The 23,178-nt window shown below is 37.6% G+C and overlaps 11 protein-coding genes across 11 annotated transcripts; 5 read left to right on the forward strand and 6 right to left on the reverse strand.

Annotated features, from left to right (window-relative positions):
- Positions 1-298: 298 nt before the first annotated feature.
- Positions 299-4,074, forward strand: FDP41_001382 (uncharacterized protein; the record flags this gene model as incomplete). The annotated part of the gene is made up of 2 exons (XM_044704460.1): positions 299-517; positions 766-4,074. 2 exons carry the CDS (start codon positions 299-301, stop codon positions 4,072-4,074), a joined length of 3,528 nt encoding a protein of 1,175 aa, XP_044564427.1.
- A 363-nt stretch (positions 4,075-4,437) lies between these two features.
- On the forward strand, positions 4,438-6,252 carry FDP41_001383 (uncharacterized protein; the record flags this gene model as incomplete). Its single annotated transcript, XM_044704461.1, has 1 exon — positions 4,438-6,252. The coding sequence occupies one exon, from the start codon at positions 4,438-4,440 to the stop codon at positions 6,250-6,252; it is 1,815 nt and encodes a 604-aa protein (XP_044564428.1).
- Positions 6,253-6,477: 225 nt separating this feature from the next.
- On the forward strand, positions 6,478-7,443 carry FDP41_001384 (uncharacterized protein; the record flags this gene model as incomplete). Its single annotated transcript, XM_044704462.1, has 1 exon — positions 6,478-7,443. The coding sequence occupies one exon, from the start codon at positions 6,478-6,480 to the stop codon at positions 7,441-7,443; it is 966 nt and encodes a 321-aa protein (XP_044564429.1).
- A 35-nt stretch (positions 7,444-7,478) lies between these two features.
- On the forward strand, positions 7,479-8,186 carry FDP41_001385 (uncharacterized protein; the record flags this gene model as incomplete). The annotated part of the gene is made up of 1 exon (XM_044704463.1): positions 7,479-8,186. The coding sequence occupies one exon, from the start codon at positions 7,479-7,481 to the stop codon at positions 8,184-8,186; it is 708 nt and encodes a 235-aa protein (XP_044564430.1).
- Positions 8,187-8,404: 218 nt separating this feature from the next.
- On the reverse strand, positions 8,405-9,160 carry FDP41_001386 (uncharacterized protein; the record flags this gene model as incomplete). The annotated part of the gene is made up of 1 exon (XM_044704464.1): positions 8,405-9,160. The coding sequence occupies one exon, from the start codon at positions 9,158-9,160 to the stop codon at positions 8,405-8,407; it is 756 nt and encodes a 251-aa protein (XP_044564431.1).
- Positions 9,161-9,437: 277 nt separating this feature from the next.
- FDP41_001387 (uncharacterized protein) lies at positions 9,438-10,599 on the reverse strand (the record flags this gene model as incomplete). Its single annotated transcript, XM_044704465.1, has 4 exons — positions 9,438-9,923; positions 10,021-10,260; positions 10,384-10,521; positions 10,597-10,599. The coding sequence occupies 4 exons, from the start codon at positions 10,597-10,599 to the stop codon at positions 9,438-9,440; spliced, it is 867 nt and encodes a 288-aa protein (XP_044564432.1).
- A 196-nt stretch (positions 10,600-10,795) lies between these two features.
- FDP41_001388 (uncharacterized protein) lies at positions 10,796-11,755 on the reverse strand (the record flags this gene model as incomplete). Its single annotated transcript, XM_044704466.1, has 1 exon — positions 10,796-11,755. One exon carries the CDS (start codon positions 11,753-11,755, stop codon positions 10,796-10,798), a length of 960 nt encoding a protein of 319 aa, XP_044564433.1.
- An 83-nt stretch (positions 11,756-11,838) lies between these two features.
- FDP41_001389 (uncharacterized protein) lies at positions 11,839-15,907 on the reverse strand (the record flags this gene model as incomplete). The annotated part of the gene is made up of 3 exons (XM_044704467.1): positions 11,839-12,729; positions 12,781-14,014; positions 14,142-15,907. The coding sequence occupies 3 exons, from the start codon at positions 15,905-15,907 to the stop codon at positions 11,839-11,841; spliced, it is 3,891 nt and encodes a 1,296-aa protein (XP_044564434.1).
- Positions 15,908-16,253: 346 nt separating this feature from the next.
- FDP41_001390 (uncharacterized protein) lies at positions 16,254-17,822 on the forward strand (the record flags this gene model as incomplete). Its single annotated transcript, XM_044704469.1, has 1 exon — positions 16,254-17,822. The coding sequence occupies one exon, from the start codon at positions 16,254-16,256 to the stop codon at positions 17,820-17,822; it is 1,569 nt and encodes a 522-aa protein (XP_044564435.1).
- A 145-nt stretch (positions 17,823-17,967) lies between these two features.
- Positions 17,968-21,104, reverse strand: FDP41_001391 (uncharacterized protein; the record flags this gene model as incomplete). The annotated part of the gene is made up of 4 exons (XM_044704470.1): positions 17,968-18,477; positions 18,581-18,799; positions 18,847-20,268; positions 20,418-21,104. 4 exons carry the CDS (start codon positions 21,102-21,104, stop codon positions 17,968-17,970), a joined length of 2,838 nt encoding a protein of 945 aa, XP_044564436.1.
- Positions 21,105-21,240: 136 nt separating this feature from the next.
- On the reverse strand, positions 21,241-23,157 carry FDP41_001392 (uncharacterized protein; the record flags this gene model as incomplete). The annotated part of the gene is made up of 1 exon (XM_044704471.1): positions 21,241-23,157. The coding sequence occupies one exon, from the start codon at positions 23,155-23,157 to the stop codon at positions 21,241-21,243; it is 1,917 nt and encodes a 638-aa protein (XP_044564437.1).
- Positions 23,158-23,178: the final 21 nt, after the last annotated feature.

Raw genomic sequence — 23,178 nt, forward strand, 5'->3', positions numbered from 1 at the left:
ACTTGGGAAAATATTACTTGTGGTAGTACTCGTTGAAGAAGTGAATATATATTTGTATTTTTGATAGTAGTTATCATCATTAGTATTCATATCTCTATACATCATCTATTTATACATCTTCTGTATTCATCAAATTTCCTAGGCTTTGTTTTTATTTTTAACTTGAAACTCACCATCATCATCATCGCTCACAAAGAGTCAACAACACCTTTTATTTCATCAACCATAGTATCATCATCAAAACCGAATTATTTCATCCTCACCACAACCACCAAATCGTATCAAGATGAAAACTCGAATGTCTGTTGTGGACATCCGTGCCATTGTTGCGGAATTAAGAGAGCAAATTATCGGCATGAGATTGGCCAATCTGTATGATATTAATAAGAAGACCTATTTGTTGAAATTTGCCAAAACCGATGAAAAGATTGTGGTACTCATCGAATCCGGAATTAGAATTCATAGTACAGCATTTGAGAGAGACAAATCGAAAATGCCATCAGCATTTGTATTGAAGGTAAGTATATTTAGTAGGGATAATTGCAACTGTTTTAACAACATGGTATTTTCACAAAATGATACGAACATGATCATTTTCATCAATAACATGATGATTTATTTGAATATTGTTGACAATTTATTCGGAAACGCCATGCATTTCGATCAACTCAACAATGTAAACGAAAATTCAATAATTATCTCATCAATGCGAATCTTCACCACACAATTCTCAATTATATTCTTCAATGAACCCTCAACAAATAGCTGAGAAAGCACATCAGAACCAAAAGATTGGAAAATGTAGAACAATTGGGCGTCGATCGTGTTGTTGATTTCACCTTCGGAGTTGAAGAAAAAGCCTATCACCTCATTGTCGAATTCTTTGCCAAGGGTAACGTTGTTCTTACGGATCATCAATACAAGATTATTAGTTTATTACGTACACACAGCAAGGAAGCAGAGACTGGTTTGTTTGCTGTGGGAGAGACTTATCCAGTTTCAACTCGTTTGCAATTTGAAGGAATTTCAAAGACGAGTCTAGCTCAAACATTTCACAATGCAATCGAAAAAGAATTAACAAGTGCTGTACAAACACCAATCCAAGAAGAAACTACACCTCCACAAGATCAAAAGAAGAAACAACCATCGAAAAAAGCTCCTTCAGTTCCAACTCTTACTGTCAAAAATTGTCTCGTCAATCATTTGGATTATGGTACAGGATTCGTAGACCATGTTTTGCTCACATCAAATTTTTTACCACAAAATCTCAACCTTCTCGATAGTTCACAAGACCTCACAAAACGACTATTGGTAGAAATTGAGAGCGTCCTTAATTCCACACCACTCGTGGAAACACCAATTTTGGATAAGCTGGTAGCATCATTTAAGGAAGTCGATGATTTTATCATGAGAATTAAGACCGAAAAGCAAAAGGGTTACATTATTCTCAAAAATATTGTACATCAAAAACAACTGGATGAGGTCACTGTTGAAAACCCATTCGCTCCTCCAACTAAGGAGCCAACAACAGAGAAGCAAGGAGAGAATGAGTCTTCCTCTACGGAGCAAAACGAACCAGTGGTACTCAACGAATTGCAATTGAAACAAATAGAATTATTGAAAGAAGAGAAACGCTTATCTATTAAGAGAGACCAATACGATGACTTTACACCATTCCTTTTCGAACAAGTTCGTACAAAAATTCCAACCAACCCTGATGAAATCAAAGTCATTGTCTTTCAATCATTTGACAAGTGTGCCGATGAATTTTTCTCAGCCATCGAAGCAAAGAAGATTGAGTCACAAAAATCAAGTGTTGAGAACGTTGTAGAAAAGAAGTTGAATAAGGTCAAAAAAGAACAAGAACTCAAATTACAAGAATTGCAGGCTTCCATAGATAAGTATGAGACTATTGCAAGTTTGATTGAGAAGTATTACGAAATGGTTGATCAAGCAATTCAAGTCGTTTGTACTGCACTTGCTCAATCACAACCATGGGAAACAATCAAACAAGTTATTAAGGAACACCGAGACGTAGATCCTATTGCTTCCATGATTCATAAATTGAAATTAGAGTCTAGCCAAATCACGATAATGCTTCCTCCACCATCTGTGTATATCAACCAAGAAGATGACTATGAAGAGGACGAAGAAGAAGAGAAAGAACAGAGTGAAGAAGACGAGAGCGGTGATGAAAGTGACGACGAGAAAAAAGCTCCCTCTCCTAAAAAGAAGAAGGAAGAACCTATGCGAATTGACATTGACATTTCAATGACAGCTCATGCGAACGCTGCCAAATATTACGCTTTGCGTAAAAAGTCAATGGAAAATAAGGAAAAAGCCGCTATTGCCTCAAAGACAGTCATCAAAAAAACAGAACAAAAAACTCTCGAATCTGCAAAGAAAACACAAGTCAAATCTGAAATTACTCTTCGAAGAAAAAGATTTTGGTTTGAGAAATTCTATTGGTTCATCACCTCTGAGAATTATCTTGTGTTAGGTGGACGTGACGCACAACAGAATGAACTTGTTGTGAAACGATACATGAGAAAGGGTGATATTTATGTACATGCTGATGTGCACGGTGCATCATCATGTATTATTAAGAATCCAACAGGAGAACCAGTCCCTCCTCTCAGTCTTCAAGAAGCCGGCATGTTTTGCGTTTGTAGAAGTGTGGCTTGGGACAATAAGGTCATGTCGAGTGCATACTGGGTTTATGATCATCAAGTTTCCAAAACAGCTCCTTCAGGTGAATATTTAACATTGGGAAGCTTTATGATTCGTGGAAAGAAGAACTTTTTGCCACCATCACCACTGGTCATGGGATTTGCTGTCATGTTCAAAGTGGATGAATCATGTATTCCAAACCACCTTCAAGAAAGAAAACCAAGAATGAGTGCTGCTGAAGCATCCGATTATCTAAACAAGGTTTCTGACGCGTTTTCCAATGATTACTACGATGATGCAGAGTCATCCACGACAGGAGGTACTTTTGAGGAAGACACCACCAGTGCTAATGAAGTACTTTCTACTGAAAAGCATGGTCCTACGGCAACCACCACTACCACGACCAGCGCCTCTAAGGCAGAGACAACTGAGGAAGAGGACAATCGAGTGCACCACAGAGACAATGTTACCACTGAGGAAATTCTCGAACTGGAAGAGCAAGCCAGCAATCCAGTCGATGAGAATCAACAACAGAATGGCTCTGAGACAAAAAAGAGAAATCTCTCTGCAAAAGAGAAAAAGTTGCTACAACGACTCAAGAAGAAGGGCATGAGTGACAAGGATGCGAGAGAAGCAATTCTTTCTGGTAACATTCCTGAAGACATGCAAAAGAAATCAGACTCAAAGGAAGAAGAGAGTCCGGATGAATCTGCAAATGTCGCCGATCAAGAAAAGTCACCAGCAGCCTCTTCCTCTTCAGCAGCTCTTCCCATTCACAAGCCAAAAGGAATGAAACATGGAAAGTGGAAAAAGCTTAAGACCAAATATGCAGATCAAGACGAAGAAGAACGAAAGATAATGATGGAACTCATTGGAAACAAACCAAAAGAGAAGCCAAAGGAAGAAGACAAACAACAAAACAAGAAGAAGGAAGAAGAATATCGCAAAAAGAAACAAGAGCAAGCTGAAATTAAGAAGGTTTTGGAAGAGGAAAATATTCCCTTCATGGATGAAGAAGATCGAGAAAAACTCACTGAAATTGACAGTTTAACAGGTCAACCACGAGAAGATGACATTTTTTTGTTTGCCATTCCAGTATGCGCTCCATATGCAAGTCTCAAAAATTACACATACAAAGTCAAACTAGTACCAGCAGGTAGCAGTAAGAAGGGAAAGATTGGAAAAGAAGCAGTTGCAATTTTGAGAGCAGAAGCTAAATCATTTCCAGCGATTGAGGCATGTATCAAATCAATGGATGAAACGGATATTGGTGCATGTCTGGTTGGAAATTGTCGAATTGCCACCAGTCAAGCAAAGAAGAGCTCTGCTAAGAGTGACAAGAAAAAGAAGGCAAAACCTGCCACTTCTGAAAATGCTGTTGCAGATTTGAAATTGGAAGAGTAATGCAGGTGAAAATGGTTGTGTGAAAATCGAGAAAATTAAGAAATATATGATTTTGTGAAATATTTTGCAAAGTACAATGTCGATAATAATAATTCATTTCCTCATAATACTCGTGAATGAATTTTGGTTCATTTGAATTGTGTACTTGGCGATTCGAAACAATTTTGAATTCGTGAAATAGTGTGGCCGGTTTGTTCACACACAACGGATCACGTTTTTGGTGTGAAATCGACCACCTTTTTTATTAGGTATTCTCTTAATGTTTGAAATAAGAGCCACTTGAAACGTGTTCTATCACGTTTCTCATCCTTCAAATGCATCTAGATCAAGAAGTAACACTTTTTAACCTGTTAAAAAAGAGTAATGTTGAGGAATCGAATTGAAGAGAGTGTGAAGTTGATTCTTATCGACTTTTATCACGAAAGCTCCTTTCATCATCACCACCATCATCAAAGTACCAACCATCAGAACAAATTATTTCTCCTGTTAAAACGTCGAATGCAATCCATGTCGCCTCTCACCTATGTGTGCATGCGATTACTGCCTCAAACAAGACATTTCAATTTGTATCAAGATGATAATGACGAATGTGAAGAGAATTATGAAAGATATCCATGTCAACAATCGTGCTCTTCCACTATTGAGCCACATTTTCTCAATGCAAAACAATATCAAGTGTTGGAATTTGTTTCTCACAAACTCTTTGCAATGTTTGAGAAGCAGATGAATCATCATTCTCCTTCATGCATGGAACAGATTCTTCTAAATTCCTCCTCCTCCTCTCAGTTGAAATCAACCACTCTCCAACAAACACTCACCAATAGTGGATTCTTTCAAAACATGTCCATTTCCAAACGACATACATTACCAAACAAACAAGATTATTTGAGAGTCAATCTATGGATTGCTCTTTCCTCCATTGGTGATGAAGTTGATGAAGATGCCAAAAGTCCCTATCCTCTTCAGGTATTCATTCAATTTGCAAAATTTATGTTGGAATGGAATCGGGATGGTTTCATTCATTGTTATGAGATGGGTTTCAATGGAGAGATGAATGAGCTTGAGAATTTGTGTTGTTGTTGTTGTTGTACTACTCATAAGGCCCATGTTCAGAACATGAGGATTTCCCGTTTGAGGAGAGAGGAACAAGTGATCCTGAAGAAAACTTTGGTTATTTCTCGTTCATCGGAAGAGAGTCGTCGAGTCTTGTTGAATGGAATTGGTTCTTTCTGTACGAGATGGAATTCAAGTATGAACTATGATGAAGACAAGTGCAATAGTGGACATTTCGGAATGGCCTTTGTGGAGGAAATGAAAAGGATGAAACTATTAAATCGCTTACATTTAAGGAAAAAAGAAGATCGGGAGAAAGAGAAAAAGGATTCAAACATGTTGGTGGTTGAGAAATGGTATGATTCAATCTTGGAATGTATTGCTTTACGAAAGGAATTGCCTTTGAAATTTCTTCTTCCTTTGGATTTCTTCTATTTGTATGATAAGATGTTCACGAATTTTGTAAAGTTTTCAAATGATTCCAACAGCAAAACACTTCATCAACAAGAAGAAGAAGAATCATCACTTACTCTCTCAACGATGAGGAAAAGAGATTTTCATGAAGAGAATTCAACTACTCCGAGAAAAGATGAATTGGAACAACAGAATGGGTCGTGGAGAGAAAGTTTGAAAAAGATTTCAAAACAAGTACTCTATGGTGATGGAGATTTGAGTGAGGGAGGAATGGATAGAGAGACAGGTTTTTACATTCTTACAATCTCGAGAGAATATTCAGAAATATCTTCCTTTTACGCTTTTGTTCATTTTTTAATTACTCAAAATGGAAAACGTCACTTTTTAATCGACGAAATGTTGAGTGTACTTCAATTCATGAAAAGTGTCCTTCTCACCAACCTTTTTGAATGGTCCAATGCTTCTCAACCCAAAAATCGACAAAGCAGAGAGTGTTGGATTCAAGGAACCGAATGGAAGGAAGTCATTCTTAACAAATACCACCAACTCATTGAAGAACAATTGAAGATTCGATCGAGACTTTCACTCACCACAAAACCAATACTTTACAATGTGAAAGAGTGGCACTCCATGATGGAACGATTGAGAAGAGAGGATAAATGGCTTTATGAATGTATCATACATTCTCTCATGGATCATGATCAAATGTAAAACAATGAAACACTGTGAAACACATTCATTGCAAAATCTTTCAACAACAGTTTCCAAAGTGAAGTGAATTTTGTTTCGACAAGATCACTTTTACCAAATCTGAAACTTTGATTTTCCAGAAAATTTTCGAAAAAAACAAAAAAAAATGAAACAACGACATTTTCGAGGGAACACACGACACACGTGTTCACGAATCATTAATATCACCAAACAAACTAGATCAAGATGAATCGCTCAAGCTCAACGGAAGAAAATGAGAGTGCTGATGATGATTTTAACCAGAGCGCTGATGTCACTGTTGTTGAATTAGTGGACTTTGTCAATCCTGGACAATCACATCATTTCTCCGATCAATTGTTTACCAAATTTAAAAGTCATATGAGAGAACCAGTTCATATTTTTAAATTAATCGTTGTAGGATCTTCAATGGTTGGAAAAACATCATTTATCAATCGTTTCATTTTGGATCCAAAGATAATGTTTCGACATTTGTCCGACATTCATACAACTATCTTTCCCATTACTTTTGCTTCTACTAAAGGCAAAATTCGCTTTGAAGTGTGGGACTATCAGAATGAAAATAATACGAGCAATGATGTCTACAATGATATCTTGGATGATCATTTTCACATACCATGTGACAAGTTTTTTCAACACGCTCATTGTGCCATTCTCATGTTTGACATCACCTCTCGATTGTCTTACAAAATGGTGCCTCAATGGTACAGAAAAGTTTTAACATTAAATCCCGAGAGAGTACCATCTGTGGTGTTGTGTGGAAATAAGGTCGATGTGATGGATCGAAAAGTTAAAAGAAAATTTGCAACGTTTCATCGAAAAAGGAATATTGAATATCATGACGTGAGTGCTAGAGTTAATTACTGCATTGTAGAACCATTATTGAGTTTGGCTAAAAAGTTGTTGAATTGTGTGGATTTGACATTTGACAATACCTGGTCTGCAATGCTCAAAAAACCTCAAGAAGTGACCATTGATTCCTCACGACGTCTTGAAATCATGCAGAGCGAGCACATGTACTATCATGATACTTACCAGATGATGACGATGATTTATAACTGTATTCGGAAATCTTGTGAGTTCATTTTCACTCCAAAAAATGTTCTTATGGATCACAACAAGGTTGTTGCACGAAAAAGTGTTTGCAAATTCGATCGAATGAAAATATATTGAATAAACTATTTTCCATTTAAGGAATTCAAAAAAAAATGAATCACAAACTGGTGAATGAAAATATTGATGATTTTTATGTCCTCTCGGAAAGTGATAATCATTCAAAACCATCGGATCATCATCCTTTTTGTTGCCGAGACTTGTGTATTCAAGAACATAAAAATGGTTTATTTGTATTGAGTCTTTCTCCCAAACATTTCTTATGTACGGATAGGACAAGGACGGAACAAGTCGTGGAAGTGAAACGAGTGGAATTTCCACTACGGCCGACACCTCCAGCCGTTTTGAATGTTAATGAAGATCAGGGAGATGCGGAGGATACAATTGGAAGTGGAGGAGGAAAGGATGTTGTCGGTAGTTCTCAATCATCAACCACACAAAAGAAACAAAAGAAGACGGAAATTAAAGTACAACCACATACAGTTATTGCAAAAATTTATTATCAAATTCGGATACGAAAGGAGGATAAGATTGATGAAGAGAAGTATGAAGAAGAAGTTGTGCAAATACAAGCTCACCTGAAAGGAAAATTAGTTGAAGTCAATGAAAGGTTATTGGCAACACCAATATTATGTCAAACACATCCCTATAATTTTGGATTTTTAGTGATTATTGATCCCAATGATGTCATTAAGAATTTGAAACAAAAACAAGAATTGATGAAAGATTGGAAAACTCGACGAGAATATTTTGACACCATACAACCTCAACAGCAACCTGTATCCAAAGAGGCAGATCAATAAAAACAGTTTTGTTGTTTGACACAAACAAATCACCACGACACTTTGACACATTTCTCCATTAGCATGATCTTAAAAAAAAGGACAGGTTTAAGAAAGTTTTTATACATTTTATTATCATGGTCCATCTCTGCCAAACAGCCACACATGTCATCGCAATATTATTACAAAATAATAATAAAAGGCAAATTTGCCAACAGTCGTAGTCTTTCGTTTCACAATTACTTGTTTGCAACTCTATTGATAATTTGTTCCAATTGCTCTTTCGAATAAACTGTAAAGACTGGATTTTGCACTGTAATACTTGCAATTTCAACATTTGTAGAATTGATTTTCTCTTCCATTGCTTGTTTCAAAATAGAAATGGCCAAATCCTCAGCCTGTGTGAGGAACATGGATTTGTTATATTCTTCTTGGAGTGTGGTTTGAGCTCCTTCCGAACCAGCTCCGATCGCCTTAGCTTCATATTTTGTAAAAGTACCTGATGGATCGGTATGATACAATGCTGGTCCATTTTCGTCAACTCCAGCAATCAGCAAGGCAACACCAAAAGGTCTACTCATTGCACCTCCGGAATCTTCATCATCAGAGTCTTCGGCATTTTCACCAAAACGAAGAGCAAGATCACAAACTGCTTGTGTACACGATTCCACTCCCATAGGTTCATTGTAAGTAAAACGATGATGTTGAGTCTCTACACGAGCGTGTTCCACCAATGTACGAGCATCAGCTGTTAAGCCAGACATGGCACATCCAATATGTGAATCAATTTCCATAATCTTTTCTACCGATGATGGATCCAAAAGAGAAGAAGTTAAACGTTTTTCAACAGCCAATACAACTCCATCAGGTGTTTGAATACCGACTGCTGTAGAACCGAGCTTGATTGCTTCAATTGCGTACTCGACCTGGAAAAGTCTTCCTTGTGGGTTAAATGTATTAACTCCACGGTCGTATTCGGATCTCATCAAGAACATTTTTTTTAATTTGAATAATTTATTTTGTGTTTGAGCTTAAAATAGAGTTGCATTCCTGGGAACAAAAAGAAATGCCAGGCAATGAAAAAAGTTTATAGCAAAGCTAGGTTTCGATCCTAGGACCTGTGGGTTATGAGCCCACCGCGCTCCCCCTGCGCCACTTTGCTTTATGTCAACTATTAAAAAATAATTATAATGAATGTACTCTTGCTATTCTCAATCAAATCCATCCTTTCTGCTCTCATTGGCGACTTCTCGTTTTGTTATTGTCGTCATTCTACAAGTCAGATTTATTCCATACCGAGCTGGGAGCTGGTTGAAAGATTCCACTCCCATCAATGAGACCATTCCTCCACATTCCTTTGAACAGGGAACCGTCGGCCAGTGTGAGAATTCCTTCTCCTTCTTTTCGGTCGTTTTTCCAAGATCCCTCATAGGAGCTGCCGTCAATGTATGTGAAACAACCATGTCCATGCCTCAAATCTTCCTTCCATTCTCCCTCATATTTGCTTCCATTCACATAATGATAAATTCCTCGGCCATGCATCTTGTTGTCGACCCATTCTCCACTATAAACACTTCCGTCGTTGTAGATGTATTTTCCTTGTCCCTGCATTTTGCCCATGAACCATTCACCTTCATAAGTTTCCGACACAGTACCCTTCTCGTTGTTGGAATAGAACATCATGGTACCACGGCCGTGCCTTAAGTCATCTTTCCATTCTCCAACATACTTGTCACCATCTGCATACATGTAGGTGCCCTTTAGTAGTATCGATAAAGAAATGATATCGTTCAGTACGAAAACCATAAAATCCAAACACTATGATCGTTGTCAATTCAAGTGTAACAGGACTTACCAATCCACTCATTCTTCCATTTACAAATTCACCCTCATATTTATCACCATCCGAGTAAGTAAGAATGCCTTTACCATTAATTTGACCCTCTCGTATTTCGCCAATGTACATGTTGCCATTCGCATACCAGATGGATCCTCTCCCATTCATGGAATCGTTTTGCCATTGCCCTTCGCATTTTGAGCCATTGGAAAACCAATAGATGCCATGTCCTTCTCTCTTACCAAAAACAAAATCTCCCTGATCGGTCGATATGTTAATGCATGATGTCAATAAAAAAAGAGAGAGCATGGATTTTAGGCAGATCGCGTTCCATGTTGTTGATTCAATATTAATGTAATATTGATAGAAAGAAAGACCTACCTCATACCTCTCATGATTCGGAAATTGAAGAACTCCTTTGCCATGCATCAAACCATTCTCGATTTCTCCCGAGTAAATGAGCTTGGTACTTTCAGAGTACCCGAGTGGCCGAAAATGGGCTGGATCTGATTTCTCATTCTGTTTTCAAATTGAATTTCGATCCGATGGTTCACAATCCTTACAACCACAACACAACAACAACCATGTACGTACCATCCCAGAATATTATTAAGGCTATTTTTTTAAAGTGCTTTCTTTGACGATAATGTTGTTGTCAGGCTTTTGAGTTTGATCAAAATTATGACGGAAAACATCATTGCTGAACTTGATAAAAACGTCAAATGTTATTAATTTTCAAAATGATCATTTCTTAATGAATGGAAGAAGGGAATCTTTAGAAAAGAATTCATAATTATTGCTTGGCACTCTTATCGGAGGAGGAGTTTGGTGACTCATTCACTTCCACTGTTTCCACAGTTTCTGCCGAGTTGGTGGTGGCACTCTCTTCTTGCATGATTGCCTCTGGCTCAATAATTTCAGCATTGTCCACAGTTTCAGTCGTCTTCTCGCTCAACATTTCTTGCTCATATTCTCTCCAAGTCTTATTTGTCCAACCATATCTACCCAATCTGTGTTCGCCTTCAATCTCTGGTACTTCAACCATCTTGACCACAACACTTGTTCGTCTGTTCAACTCGACACCGTAACGACCTTTGGCATGATATCTCAATTGTTTTCTGTATTGTTGCTTATTCACGATACATTCTCGGATGAGAAGACGATCAGCATTCATACCATGAACGTTTTCTGCGTTGAGCATACAGCTACGAATGAAGGTATACAATTTAGGAGCAATTTTCTTCTCGCAACTTTGTAATTGAATGAGAGCTTCCTTTGCGCTAATTCCACGCAACATTTCGGTAACCTCATTCACCTTCTTTGGGCCCTGTTTAATATTAATTTGTCTATATGTTACTGTGGGAAGGGTGTCTAGGAATTTTGATGTAATTTTTGGTCTATCCCTCCATGTTTGTCTTGTTTTGTGTCTTTCAACAGGAGTCTTCTTGTTTCTGGGTTTAATGTTCAATGTGGATGGGTCGGGAAGATTATTCATAATTTCCTGAATGGTTGATGAAGGATAGGAGTGCAGAGAGACTTGTTGTTGTTGTTCTTGTTGTTGGAACGAAAGGACGTTCGTATGAAACATTTTACTATTGGCTGTAGATGGTGATTGTTGTTGAAAGAGTACGGAGAGTGTTCCTCGAGGAGTTGTACTCATAGCAGTGGCCAATCCATTACCACTCGTGCCGAGTTGGTGATGATGATGCTGGAAACAAGAAGAGGCTCTCACCAAAGAAATAAACTTTTTCATTTTTTTGTTGTTTTGTAAAAAAATTTTTCAAATTTGGCTTGACTCCACAATCCCATAACACGTTGTCTTGATGTTTAGTGATGCTATTTGATAGCCACAAAGTACAAGGATGGAGATTTGAGTTCATCTTTAGAGCTATTCAATGCATTGTCTTCCAAGTTGATCTCTTCAAGCCCCTTTCCATAACATTTCACATGTTCAAAGCCCGCTTGTTTCAATTCGTCATGAAATTCTTTTCGTGTGAACATTCCAAACTTGTTGAGATCGAACAAGCAATGTCTTTCGTAAAGTGGTACCTCTTTGGAATGTTGGTCGAGTCTCACTCTTTCCATCACACAATGTTGTGCGTGAATGAGCAGGCGGGTCTCTTTTCGTGGATGTTTCGAATTTGGGTTGTTCTCAATATTCAACAAATTTCCTTCTCTAATGTACACGTTGAATGGAATGTTCGAATGTGTACATTGTTGCACGGTGTTGTCATTATCTCTTTCATCTCTCTTTCCCACTAGTCCAACATATCCATCTGTACAGTCGTATCTTAAAACACGCATTTTTGAAAACTTTTCAGCTTGATCCACTTGGAAATTGGTCGTGTTGAGAATTAATTTGCCTCCCTTTTTAAGATGCTCATAACATGACGCAAAGACCATGGAAAGGCCCTCTAAATTCATTGCATAATTAATGGCTTGCCTCATAACAATGACGTCGAAATGTGAGCCTTTTAGGTTCAGCTCTTGCATGGATGTGACATGTGTCGGTATGTTGCGACAAAATTCCTCTCCGTAACAAGTGCTCAATTTTTTCTTGGCATACGACAACATCTTGTCGCTTTGATCGGCCAATGTGAATGTTCGAAAACCTCTCTCATAGAGCAATCGAGTGACCTCTCCTGTTCCACAACAAAGGTCACAAATATTTGTATGTTCCTTATTGTCAGGAAACTCTCGATCGAGTACATCAATCAAGTCGGTAGACTGAATGAATGTAGGGTAAACTGGTTAATATGTTAGCTTGAAAAAACTTACTCTCTGAAATCGTGCATATATCATGTCATATAAATGAGCAAATTTAAAATAAGCATGTCCCTCTCCAAGAGAATGAATAGCCTCTTCAATATTGTCGCTTTCTGATACCGATATAATTCCATGTTGTGGAATTTCAACAATTTTCTCTCCGTGTGTCATCTTTTCTGCCACCGCGTCAACATCTTCCTGAGTTCCAGGTGAATAATCAAAATCAGTCATGTTATCACAACTGGGGAAGATATGTGCATGTAAAATGAGATTCACTTCTTTTCGATTCTCGAACAGCCATGCAGCAACGTTTGCATTGAGCGATGATTTTTGTCCTTGTTGAGAATGAACATGCAATTCTCGTTTTCCAAAATCAGCATTTGAAACATAGACAATATCCTTCAATGTTGGATTTAGCTTATTACTAGCTCGAGAAGTGATTAAAAATCCTGAATATGGTCTTGGAGCACGCATAGCCACAAAACCGAAATGAGCAGATGAGTTCTCATCTTCATCGAGAACATTTCTGTGCTTAGAGTTGTCAACACAGTTTTTAGAAGTACTTAAATCTTCCTCGCCTTCATCATCAAAATACTTGTCAAATAGTCCCAAGGTGTACGCTTTTTTCATATTTTCAAACATTTTTGAGAGTGTTTGAGGCATTTCTTTTACACAATCAAAATAAGTTACATCTCCTTCCTTGTGGACAATGGTTTTGTAATGCTTGTGTGAAACTCGTTTTTCAATATTTGTAACAAGAATGCTGGATAGATTCTTGAGAGAGCATGGGATGACACTCTTTTCTGGAGTGATTAGTGTAATAATTCGGTTGGCAAAATTGGATGAATCACTTGTGAGAGTCGAATTGGCAACGGTAAGATTGGAATGATTTTTGATTCCGTGTCTATATGCTGTATTGATTAACTCTTTCACTGTTTGAACGCCGGTCAATAATTTGAATCCTACTAAGAAGACTTTTGGGTTCCACTTTTTAACCAGTGAAATAATTTTTGGTAATTTCACTAATGTAAGTGTTTGAGTCTCGAGATCTGAACTCATTTTGTCGTTGTGTTTGTTCTCCACTCCATAATCACTAACGGCTGCAGACAAAATCACAACATCTGGTTGTGTGGTAGTGACAAGATTTTTCAATTGTTCATGATATTCATCAAATGTAAAATAGACATGTTTGTGAAGATTGGATTTGTGCTTTGGATCGAATTCATTTGGTACTCGTGACGCTTTGCTATGGAGTTGACATCATTTTTCACATCCAAGATCATAATATAACAACATATGTTTGTTATTGGCGTATTGTAAGAAGATATTCAACGTAAAACTTGATTTTCGTGAAACCTGTATGAAAAGCTTACCTGTGTAGAAAATGAACTAAATGACCTCTGTCGAGACATTCATTGGCAATTTGTGCTCCAGTAGTTCCCATAGAGCTATTGCTAATGTAACGAACCGTATCAATAGGTACCGCTGTTCCACCAGATGTTATAATAATCCTCAATTGTTTGTTGCTCAGAGGGATTTGTTTCAAAAGTGGAATATTTGAGTTCATCCATTCATTGTATGCTTGCCTTAAACGCGAAATTCCTTCTCTCAATAAATTCAGTGACTGTGGGAGGATGAAATTCACACGTGTTTCCAAACGAGACTTTCCATCCAGGTAAGTATAACAACTTGGCTCCAAATCTAACTTATATCTTGAGGAGGCAATTTTTAACAATTGAGAAATGTCATCTGGCGTGTTTTTTTCTTTCTCAACTGTGTGCTCGTTTTTGGAATTGTTGATGTTCTTTGAGACATTCTTAAACCTCACATAAATGAAAATGCCACAATCTGCTTGCGTCCATTCGACATGGTTTTTTACGTCATGGAAAAATTCGTTCAAGTATTGTAAAGTGGCATTTCTTCTCTCTTTCACAACCCTTCTCCATGAATTTAGATAGGCACCTCCATCCTCTGAAATTGCGGCTGTACAAACTTGTTGACACAATGTTGAGGTAAATAAATCCTGATCAAGTTTCTCTCTGTGAATCAACCCTTTCAAGGAATGTTTGTCGTTCTTTCCACCTTCACTGTTTTGTTGTTCTTGATCCAAAATAATATAACCAGTTCGAATACCTGGTGCTAGAATTTTAGAAAATCCTCCAATTAATATGGTGTGATTTGGCAACATTTCAAACAATGTCAATGGTCTTTCAGTATCACTCAAATACAAGAAATCATAGGGATTATCCTCAATGATGATAAATTCAAAATCTTCTCTTCTCGATTTGATCAGGAGTGAGAGCAATTGTTTTTCAGAGTCAGAAACTCTTGTACCATTATATGCTTGATAATTGGAACAAATATAAATTACAATTCGTGGGCGATGTTGTGTTGTCTTTCTTGTCATGTTACATGTTCTGGAAGTGCATTCGCCCGTTGTGGTATTGGATACTGGTATTCTAGTTAATTTTCGAACAAGTTCTTCCACAGTTTCAAAACTCTCAACCTTCACGGAGTTGACTGACTCTTCTCTGTTATTGCTCACTCTTGTTGCAGAAAGACAAAACTTTTTCACCAATCTAACCGTTCCAAAAAAGCAAGGCTGCTGAAGAAACAAAATTGTTTCAGATGAATACTCATGATTATCTTGATCACTTGTGTGGTAACCTGCCATTCGATTGTTAAAAAGAGCAGAAAATACAATATTCAGAGCTTGTTGAGCTGAAGAGGTGATGTGGACATGTTCAGCATGAATCGACATTCGATCGACAAGTTGTTGTGAATGCGCTCCAAACGATGATCGTTGCTGTTGGTACGATTCATGATCTTCAACACCATTCCTGCTCACTGTTTTGTTGTACAAATATGCAATGGCTCTACACAATGACTCTTCTCCCTTCGGAGATCCATAATGAAATAATTCCTCAATTTTAATCTTGGCTAAACTTTTTTCAATGATCGGAGCCAATCCTGAAAATGGAGATGAATGATCTTCTTCATTGAGAGTCCCGATGGCTTGAGAAGATCTCACAATATTCGGAGTTGTTGAATCGGAACAAGATGATTCGCAGACGAGATGGGAAGGAAGAGCACCCGTTGAGAAACGAATGCGAGCAGTGGGTTGATCTTGTTGGTTCATTTTTAACTTCAAGTTGACTTTTAGTAATGTATGAACTTTGTTCTACTCTCGGTTCTTTCGAAAGTGTGTGGAGTCAGACAATGTCTGAGTCAAGAAAAAAAGTCAAAATAAGAAGAAAGTGCTCAAGACACAATTCTTTGGCCGCGCTGCACCTTCAACGAAATAAAAAGGCAAGCAGATATTTTTAATTTTTTAATTTTTTTTATTTTCAAAAAAAAATACTCAACTCATTCCGTTGTTGCTCCCCTCTCAGCCCAAAAGCCATTCCCAAAAATACAAAGCAACGGAAACCTTCTTCTCCAATTCAAACTCAAATTTGTCTATACGTTTAACCATCATCAACACCATGATCCACAACAATACAAATGAGGAAAATGTACTCTCATCTTCCTCTTTCTCGTCCTCCTCGTTTATGGACCGAGAGTGGAGCTTGATTCACTATGATCAAGCTTCACAGGAGAGTTTGATGTTCAATATTGTAAAGGTAACGTTTCTAATTTCGAGTCGTACTGACCCTGTTGTTGACTTTGTCCCATTCAAACTTTACAGTAGCTTGAAATATAAGTTTAGCATGGAAGTTGAAGCAGAGAGCGTTAATGTACAGACGACGACGAAAAAGTTCTCGAGTGCACTGCTCTCTGATGAAGATGACCAGCAAACAACAATGAAGTCATTGTTGAATACAAACGGTCAGAGCTACGGAACGAAAGAAACGACGCTACCACAAAAACTTTTGGCAGACATTGATATTGTGAACAGCCAAGATGGAACTTCACTTCTCCATACATCTAACAACAATACAGGTAAGAAGAAGGAAATTCTGAAAGGAGAAACACATCTTTCTCTCCAATCAACGCGCGAAGAGCGAAAACCCATCATTGCCAAAAGGAAATATCGTCGATCAACAACCTCAAAACAACATAACGGTAAGGACAATGACAACATGACCCATGAGGACGATTACAGCAGCACTCATAGCGAGGACTCTCTTGACAGCCAGTCGTCTTCACAACAACGAACGACTGACAACCATCATACGCCACAACCAGCACGAACACTGCTCACTTGTAACACTAAATTTCAATTCAGTGATGTTGCGTATCATCACCAAAAGGAAAACGTTTGTATGAGAGTTAGCTTGTACACACCCGAGGCTTACTCTCAAGGTAAGCAAAAACCTCTTATTGTTATGGTAAGTGCACCATTCCAAGTATATGGAAGAAGAACTACCGAACAGAGAGATGAGGAAGTCACTAAAAAGAGACTCTACATGGAACAAGCCAAGGACGTTGATCCATATGAGACCTTCCTTTCCAAGAAGCTCAAGTTAACCATGAGCGATGATGAAAAACTCCGACTCTATGAAAAGCAACTTGCATCATTGATGGAAACACTAAGAACATTGCCCAACGAAGAGCAACAATTGGCCTTCATGCAAGCCTTCAGATGCTTGGTGGATGGTTGTGACCAACCTGAATGTTTGGACGCAACCACTACCTCCTTGGAATACATGCAAGAGCATGAGGGAGACGAGGTTACTGCCTCTAATTTCTCAACCCACGAAGCACCAACAATGGAACCCCTTACGGAAGATCCGCTCTATGCAGAATTTTGGCTGTGTGATCCAAACTCGTCCTCATTCCACTCTTCTGTTCAATGTGACACTACCCAAGAGCTCTCCTCAACCAGCAACGCCATTACTTCTCCCTCAAACATTTACTCGTGTGAAGAATTGTCATGTTCTCATGAAGATCCTTACTCGCCTCTTCTCAAGAAAGATCAATTCGATGACTTTGACATCTCTCGATACTCCGAAATGGATTCTCTGAACTTTTTCGACTCAGATACCTCCGAAGGCTCTGACTCTCAATCGAACTCATTAGACCCATCCTTGGACCTATTAAGCAGTTTTTAATAAAAACTCGAACATTGTAAAAATTTTGTTATTACGTTTCTACATTACCAAACAATGTGTGCTGGTATGACCAAGACTGTTGTTGGGTTGGCTCGTACTGGCAGAACTTTTATCGTCTCCCAACTTGCATTCCTTAATGATATCGCTAATGTTTACAAGTTGACCAAAGTCTACTATTCATGAGCATGCTCGAAAAAAACCATAGCAACCCCTCATTGATTCCTTCTCCTGTTTTGGCACTGCATAACTGAATTTTCAATCTTCCTTCTCTTGAGCCTGTTCGAAAATCAGTTTTTTGATGCTCACCAAGTAGCGACGAACCTGCATGTACATTTGATTGCTGTTTCAACCACTGCTTCAATTTAGAGTTTTCAAATAGCTCCACAAGTTCTTCATAGGTTTCTTTCAGAATTTTGGTTCGTTGTTGATGTTGATTGGGTGGAAATGCCTCCACTAAACATTCCATCTTGTTCGCAAGAATAAGAACACTACAATCCTTCTTAGTTAAATTCAAATCTACATATCGCTCTAAACATTCTTTTGATTCCTCATATCGAGACTTGTCAGAAGCATCAATAACATAAATCAATAAATCAGCAGAATTGAGAAAATGTGTCCACAAGGATCGAATTTTGGGCAATCCTCCAATATCACGCTTCACAATGTGACGTGGCGTCAATATTTTATGTCACATGACATTCATAAATAAATAATAAATTTAACAATACTCCAAAACCATGTCAACCACTTCCACATACCATAAATACTTCCACATTTCCATAATAAATGGTTTCTGTATTAAATCCAACAGTAGGTATTGTTTCTGTCAAATTTTTCAATTTGGGATATTTCATCTTTTCTAAAAGCGACGTTTTTCCAGCCCCATCCAATCCCACCATACATGCTTGTAACACTTTTGAAGATGGTTCCACTTGAACTTTTTGTTGTCTTACTGAAAATTTTGACGATTCGTCAATCTGTTGTTGTTCATGATTAAATTGTTCTTCCAAATTTTGCATCACACTGTTGAGGACATGAATAGAAATTGTTCCCAAAATCTCTCGTCGTATTGCTTGATAGATCGAAGGATTGTGAAAAGTAGAGGGAGAGAATTTTCTTGAAGGAATTTTTGTGTTTTTTGTTTGTTTCCAGTGAAACATAGAGAAAATATTTCTTGAATAAAATTATGGTCGATTCTGCTTGGAATGGTTGAATGGTTGTTACTGATGTTGTGAATTTCATTATTGCTACTACTACCACTACTACTTTCATTAGAATTTGTGAGAGATTGATTCACTTCCATTTGTTCACAATGACATGCAATAGAATTTGTTTCTCTTTCAACATGTTGTTCAGGTGAAAGTAATTGTGTGAAAAGTGGATCAATGATACGAAAAGCAAATGTTTCCGCCAAATCTCTTGAAGAAAATCCATGGTATGAGTTCCCATATTGTTTCATGACGCACATATTGATCTTGTGTTGAAGATGTTTGAACTGAGGATGTGAAGAAGCAATGGATAATAATATTTTAAGCACAAAAATATCAAAATAATCTTGATCTTGCATTGTCGATGATAAACTTGTCAAGTCCAACTGGTTCACAACGAATGAAATACCTGAAGAAAGTCGTTTTGAAAATTCAATACTGAGAATATTTTCACAAAGATGAACACTCTCGTCTCTGTGCTCTATGAATTCTTGTTGCAAAAATTCAGAAGGCTGAAAAGGACATGATAAAATCCAAACAACAATAATTGCTAATATTTGTTCTGTGTTGGCTCTGCAATGAGATGACTGGAAAATTCGTAATAGTAGAGGTAGTTGTTTTGAATCGCTGTCTGTTTCTGGGATGTATGAAGGAAGTTCAATTAAAGTATTCACAATAGCATTTCTTTTCAAATGTAACAACAGAGAAGCAATTGAAGGATTGTGAGAAATGAAATCAAATCGATCTTTCAAATCACAAATCCACAATTCAGCTTGAATGTGTATCGATTCAAGATCCAAACAATTGTTGTAAATATATCCTCCAATGACACATGGCAAATTCGAAGCAATAATATCAATGGCTTGCAAAATTAGAATTTCTGAGAGATCGGGAGAAATATGTAATGCTTTTTCAAGTATTATCATGACATTATACTCATTCATGACATTTGGAATGGAACGAATTAAGCTTGTCACTCCATATTCATCCGCCTTATCAATCAGTCTTAATAAATCTTTCAGTCCTATTAAAGAATTGCTTGGAAACCATTCCAAATTGGCAAAACTGGTTCCAAGAATTGGAATTCCCAATTCTTCAACATGAATAAAATCCATAACTCGAATAAAATTCTTTTCTTCTTCAAGTGTATCGTTAATGGTCATTTCATTCATTTTGGATTCAATCATTTCACTTTGTATCATGGTTTTTAGAATGGTACTTTTTGTATCATTCGATTTCTGTGTGCATGAAGAATGGTTTGTGAAGAGATTAGTTGAATTTTGAAATAATTGTTGTCATATGTGGATTTGTTATGTAAAGTGAAATCCTTTGAAGAATCTTTTGAAACATATTGGATCAGAGTCCAATCATTGTCTAAAAGACTCACGTGTTTGCTTAATTTCCGGAATGTTGAATTATCCATCATCATTATTTCTTGTTTTTCTTCTTGATTTTTGTGTTGAAAGAATGTTGTTTGATCATCATTAGGATTTTCATCTTTCTCATGATCGATCAGAGAAAAGTAATCATCCATTTCATCCATTAGTTTGGAACAACTAGTGGTTGTTGTTGTTATATCATTCAAATTCTGTTTCTCTTTTTCAGTCTCTAATAAGGAATTATTAAATGCATCATGTTCTTCTTCATCATTATGTTCTTCTGATGAACATAAATAATAATACATGTGATTTTGAATCAAAGATATTTCATGTATTTCATGGTCGACGTTCCGAAGAGGATGATCCTGTGGTGAAGGGAGTTCCTGTTGATCTTGTTGAATAGAGGTGATTGATCTTGATACAGAGTCTTCTTCCTTGTGATCATATCCATTGGTTTCTGAGAATGATGTAAATAATAAATCGTTCCGATCGGAATCATAAAAGGTTAAATCAAGGTCTTCTTCTTCCGCTTTGAGAGGAAATGAATGAGCGGTTTCTGCTTCTTCTTCATTCCAATGATCCGCTTGTTGTTGTTGATCGTGAAATGGTGATGGATCTTTTACAACACGAGCCGTATGCGGAAAGAGTATTTCACAAGTTACAAATTGTTGGTCGCAATAAAAGTGAGATTCCATCTTCTTGTTGTTGGAAAGATTTTTTGTGGTTCTATTTCAAACTTTCGAAAAGCAGGATTTCATGACGTGATGAAAGATTTGAATCACTTCAGAACAAATAATGTTGTTTAATGAATAAATTAGTAGGCTTACCGTTTCAAACGACAAAGGAGTTGTGTATGTCTGTGACAATGTCAAAGACGTTCTTGTTGATGGACTTGTCATTGCAAGTGAGCTGTTTTTGCTCTGAGCGATCATCTTCATCGTTCAGATCGGGTATCGTAAGAAAACGATTCTCAAGATCATCCTGAGGGGGAGGTAAGTGAAAGGTTTCAGCCTTGTTTGTGGGCTCTGAAATTTCAATCTGGAAGGGAGATTTAATTTCTTTTATGCTTGTCCAATCCTCACAGTCATTCATGATTTCCGTGACGTTGCTTGTGATTCCACAAAAGTCCATATAATATCCCTTATTCGTTAATGCATTCGACCTTGTGACACGAGGATGAGTTTTGTTTTGGGGAGTCGTTGACTGTGACGTATTAAGGTTAGTTTCGCTTTGAGCTTTGGTCATGTCAGGGGTTTTAAAAGCTGGTTGTACCACATCAATAATTCGGTCAATATTCACAGCCACAGATCGTTCCTTAGTTTTCTTCGAGGTTGGTGATGTATTATTCGTTTGGGGAAGTGCGCTTTCATCCACAGGAAAATACTCTGCAAATGATAATTCATCGTTGGAGATTAGATGTTTTGTCAATGAGGTTCCTCTGAATTCTTTCAAAGCCTCTTTGATTTTTGTTTTCAAGGAAAATGAGTCGAGAGATTGAGTCAAATTGTTAACAAATGAAATATTGCTCTTTGCTTTAGAAAACATTTTTCCAAGCTCAAGACTTCCAGATAAGAGATGTAGGTCGTCTTTTTTCTTATCAGATGAAGAAATATTTGACTTGCTTTTGAATACTTGTGGCTTTTTTGAAAGATATTGTTGTTGTGAAACATCTTTCTTTCCGCGAAAGTCATTCTGCGATACAGACGATGTCTGCTTTGAAAGTGAGCTTGTAAAATTGGAGGAGGCAGAAGATGGGGAAGTAACGGATGACTGAATAGAAGTGGATGGAAGAGATGGTATCGAAGAGGATAAGGAATCAGAGAGAGAAGAAATATCGTCGCTGCTCATCTCGACAACTGTGGTAGTGATGTTTGTTGGGTGGAGACTGGATTTTGTTGTCGTTGGAGACGAAGTGCTACTCGAATTTGGAAATTGACATGATCGTGATAAAGACGAGGGATGCAAAAACAGGGCAGACCTTGGTTGATCCAACCACGATTGGTCAGCATCGTAATCTTCATCAACCAGTGAGTCGGTCGAAGACAATGGTCTGATCGAATTCTTGTTAGAATTATGAGGAGAGGTGGGAGAGGGGGTGTAATTAGAATGGTGTGTGTTCCTTAGTAATGGCTCCGATGGTGATGTCGAAGATGATGAAGCATTGGTTGATGATGAAATTAATAAATTATTTCGTGAGGGATTGACCTTCTTCTTCTTTTTTAGAAAGCCAATACTTTCCCTTAATGATGACAGTTTCGAGTCTTTTGAAGAGTCAAGACTCACGCCACTTTCAATAAGATCATGATTTTCCAAAGAATTGGTTCGGTCCAGATCATTGTCCTCCGAATCTTCTGAAGTTGTATCACTAAATTCGAGGGTACTTGCTTCATTGGGGGCTTTGTTTGTTGAGGATAGCCGAGAGATTCTGTCCGCAAATCGGCTGCTGCTTGATATGGATGCGGTGAGTTTGTTATTAATTACAAGGGTCGTATGATGATCGCTATTGTTCTTGTCAAAGGTGTTGTTTATGGACAAGATATTACTTTTGGTGTCCTCAATAGTAGAAATTTTACTGTTCGCATTCTCGCTTTTTAAGCTCTTGTTTGAAGCGCATGATGATAACTGGGAGGATGATGACTTCTTTGAAAGGCATCGCCATGATTGCTGCCGTTGAGAAGAATTGAGGAGAAGGTTCTTCTTTGAAGGCGTTGGTGATAAGGTCGGGCTAACAGACGATGAGTTGCCCATTTTTTGTGGCACCTCAAAAAC

This window comes from Naegleria fowleri, assembly GCF_008403515.1.
Source record: "Naegleria fowleri strain ATCC 30894 chromosome Unknown tig23, whole genome shotgun sequence".
Taxonomy (NCBI): Eukaryota; Heterolobosea; class Eutetramitea; order Acrasida; family Naegleriidae; genus Naegleria; species Naegleria fowleri.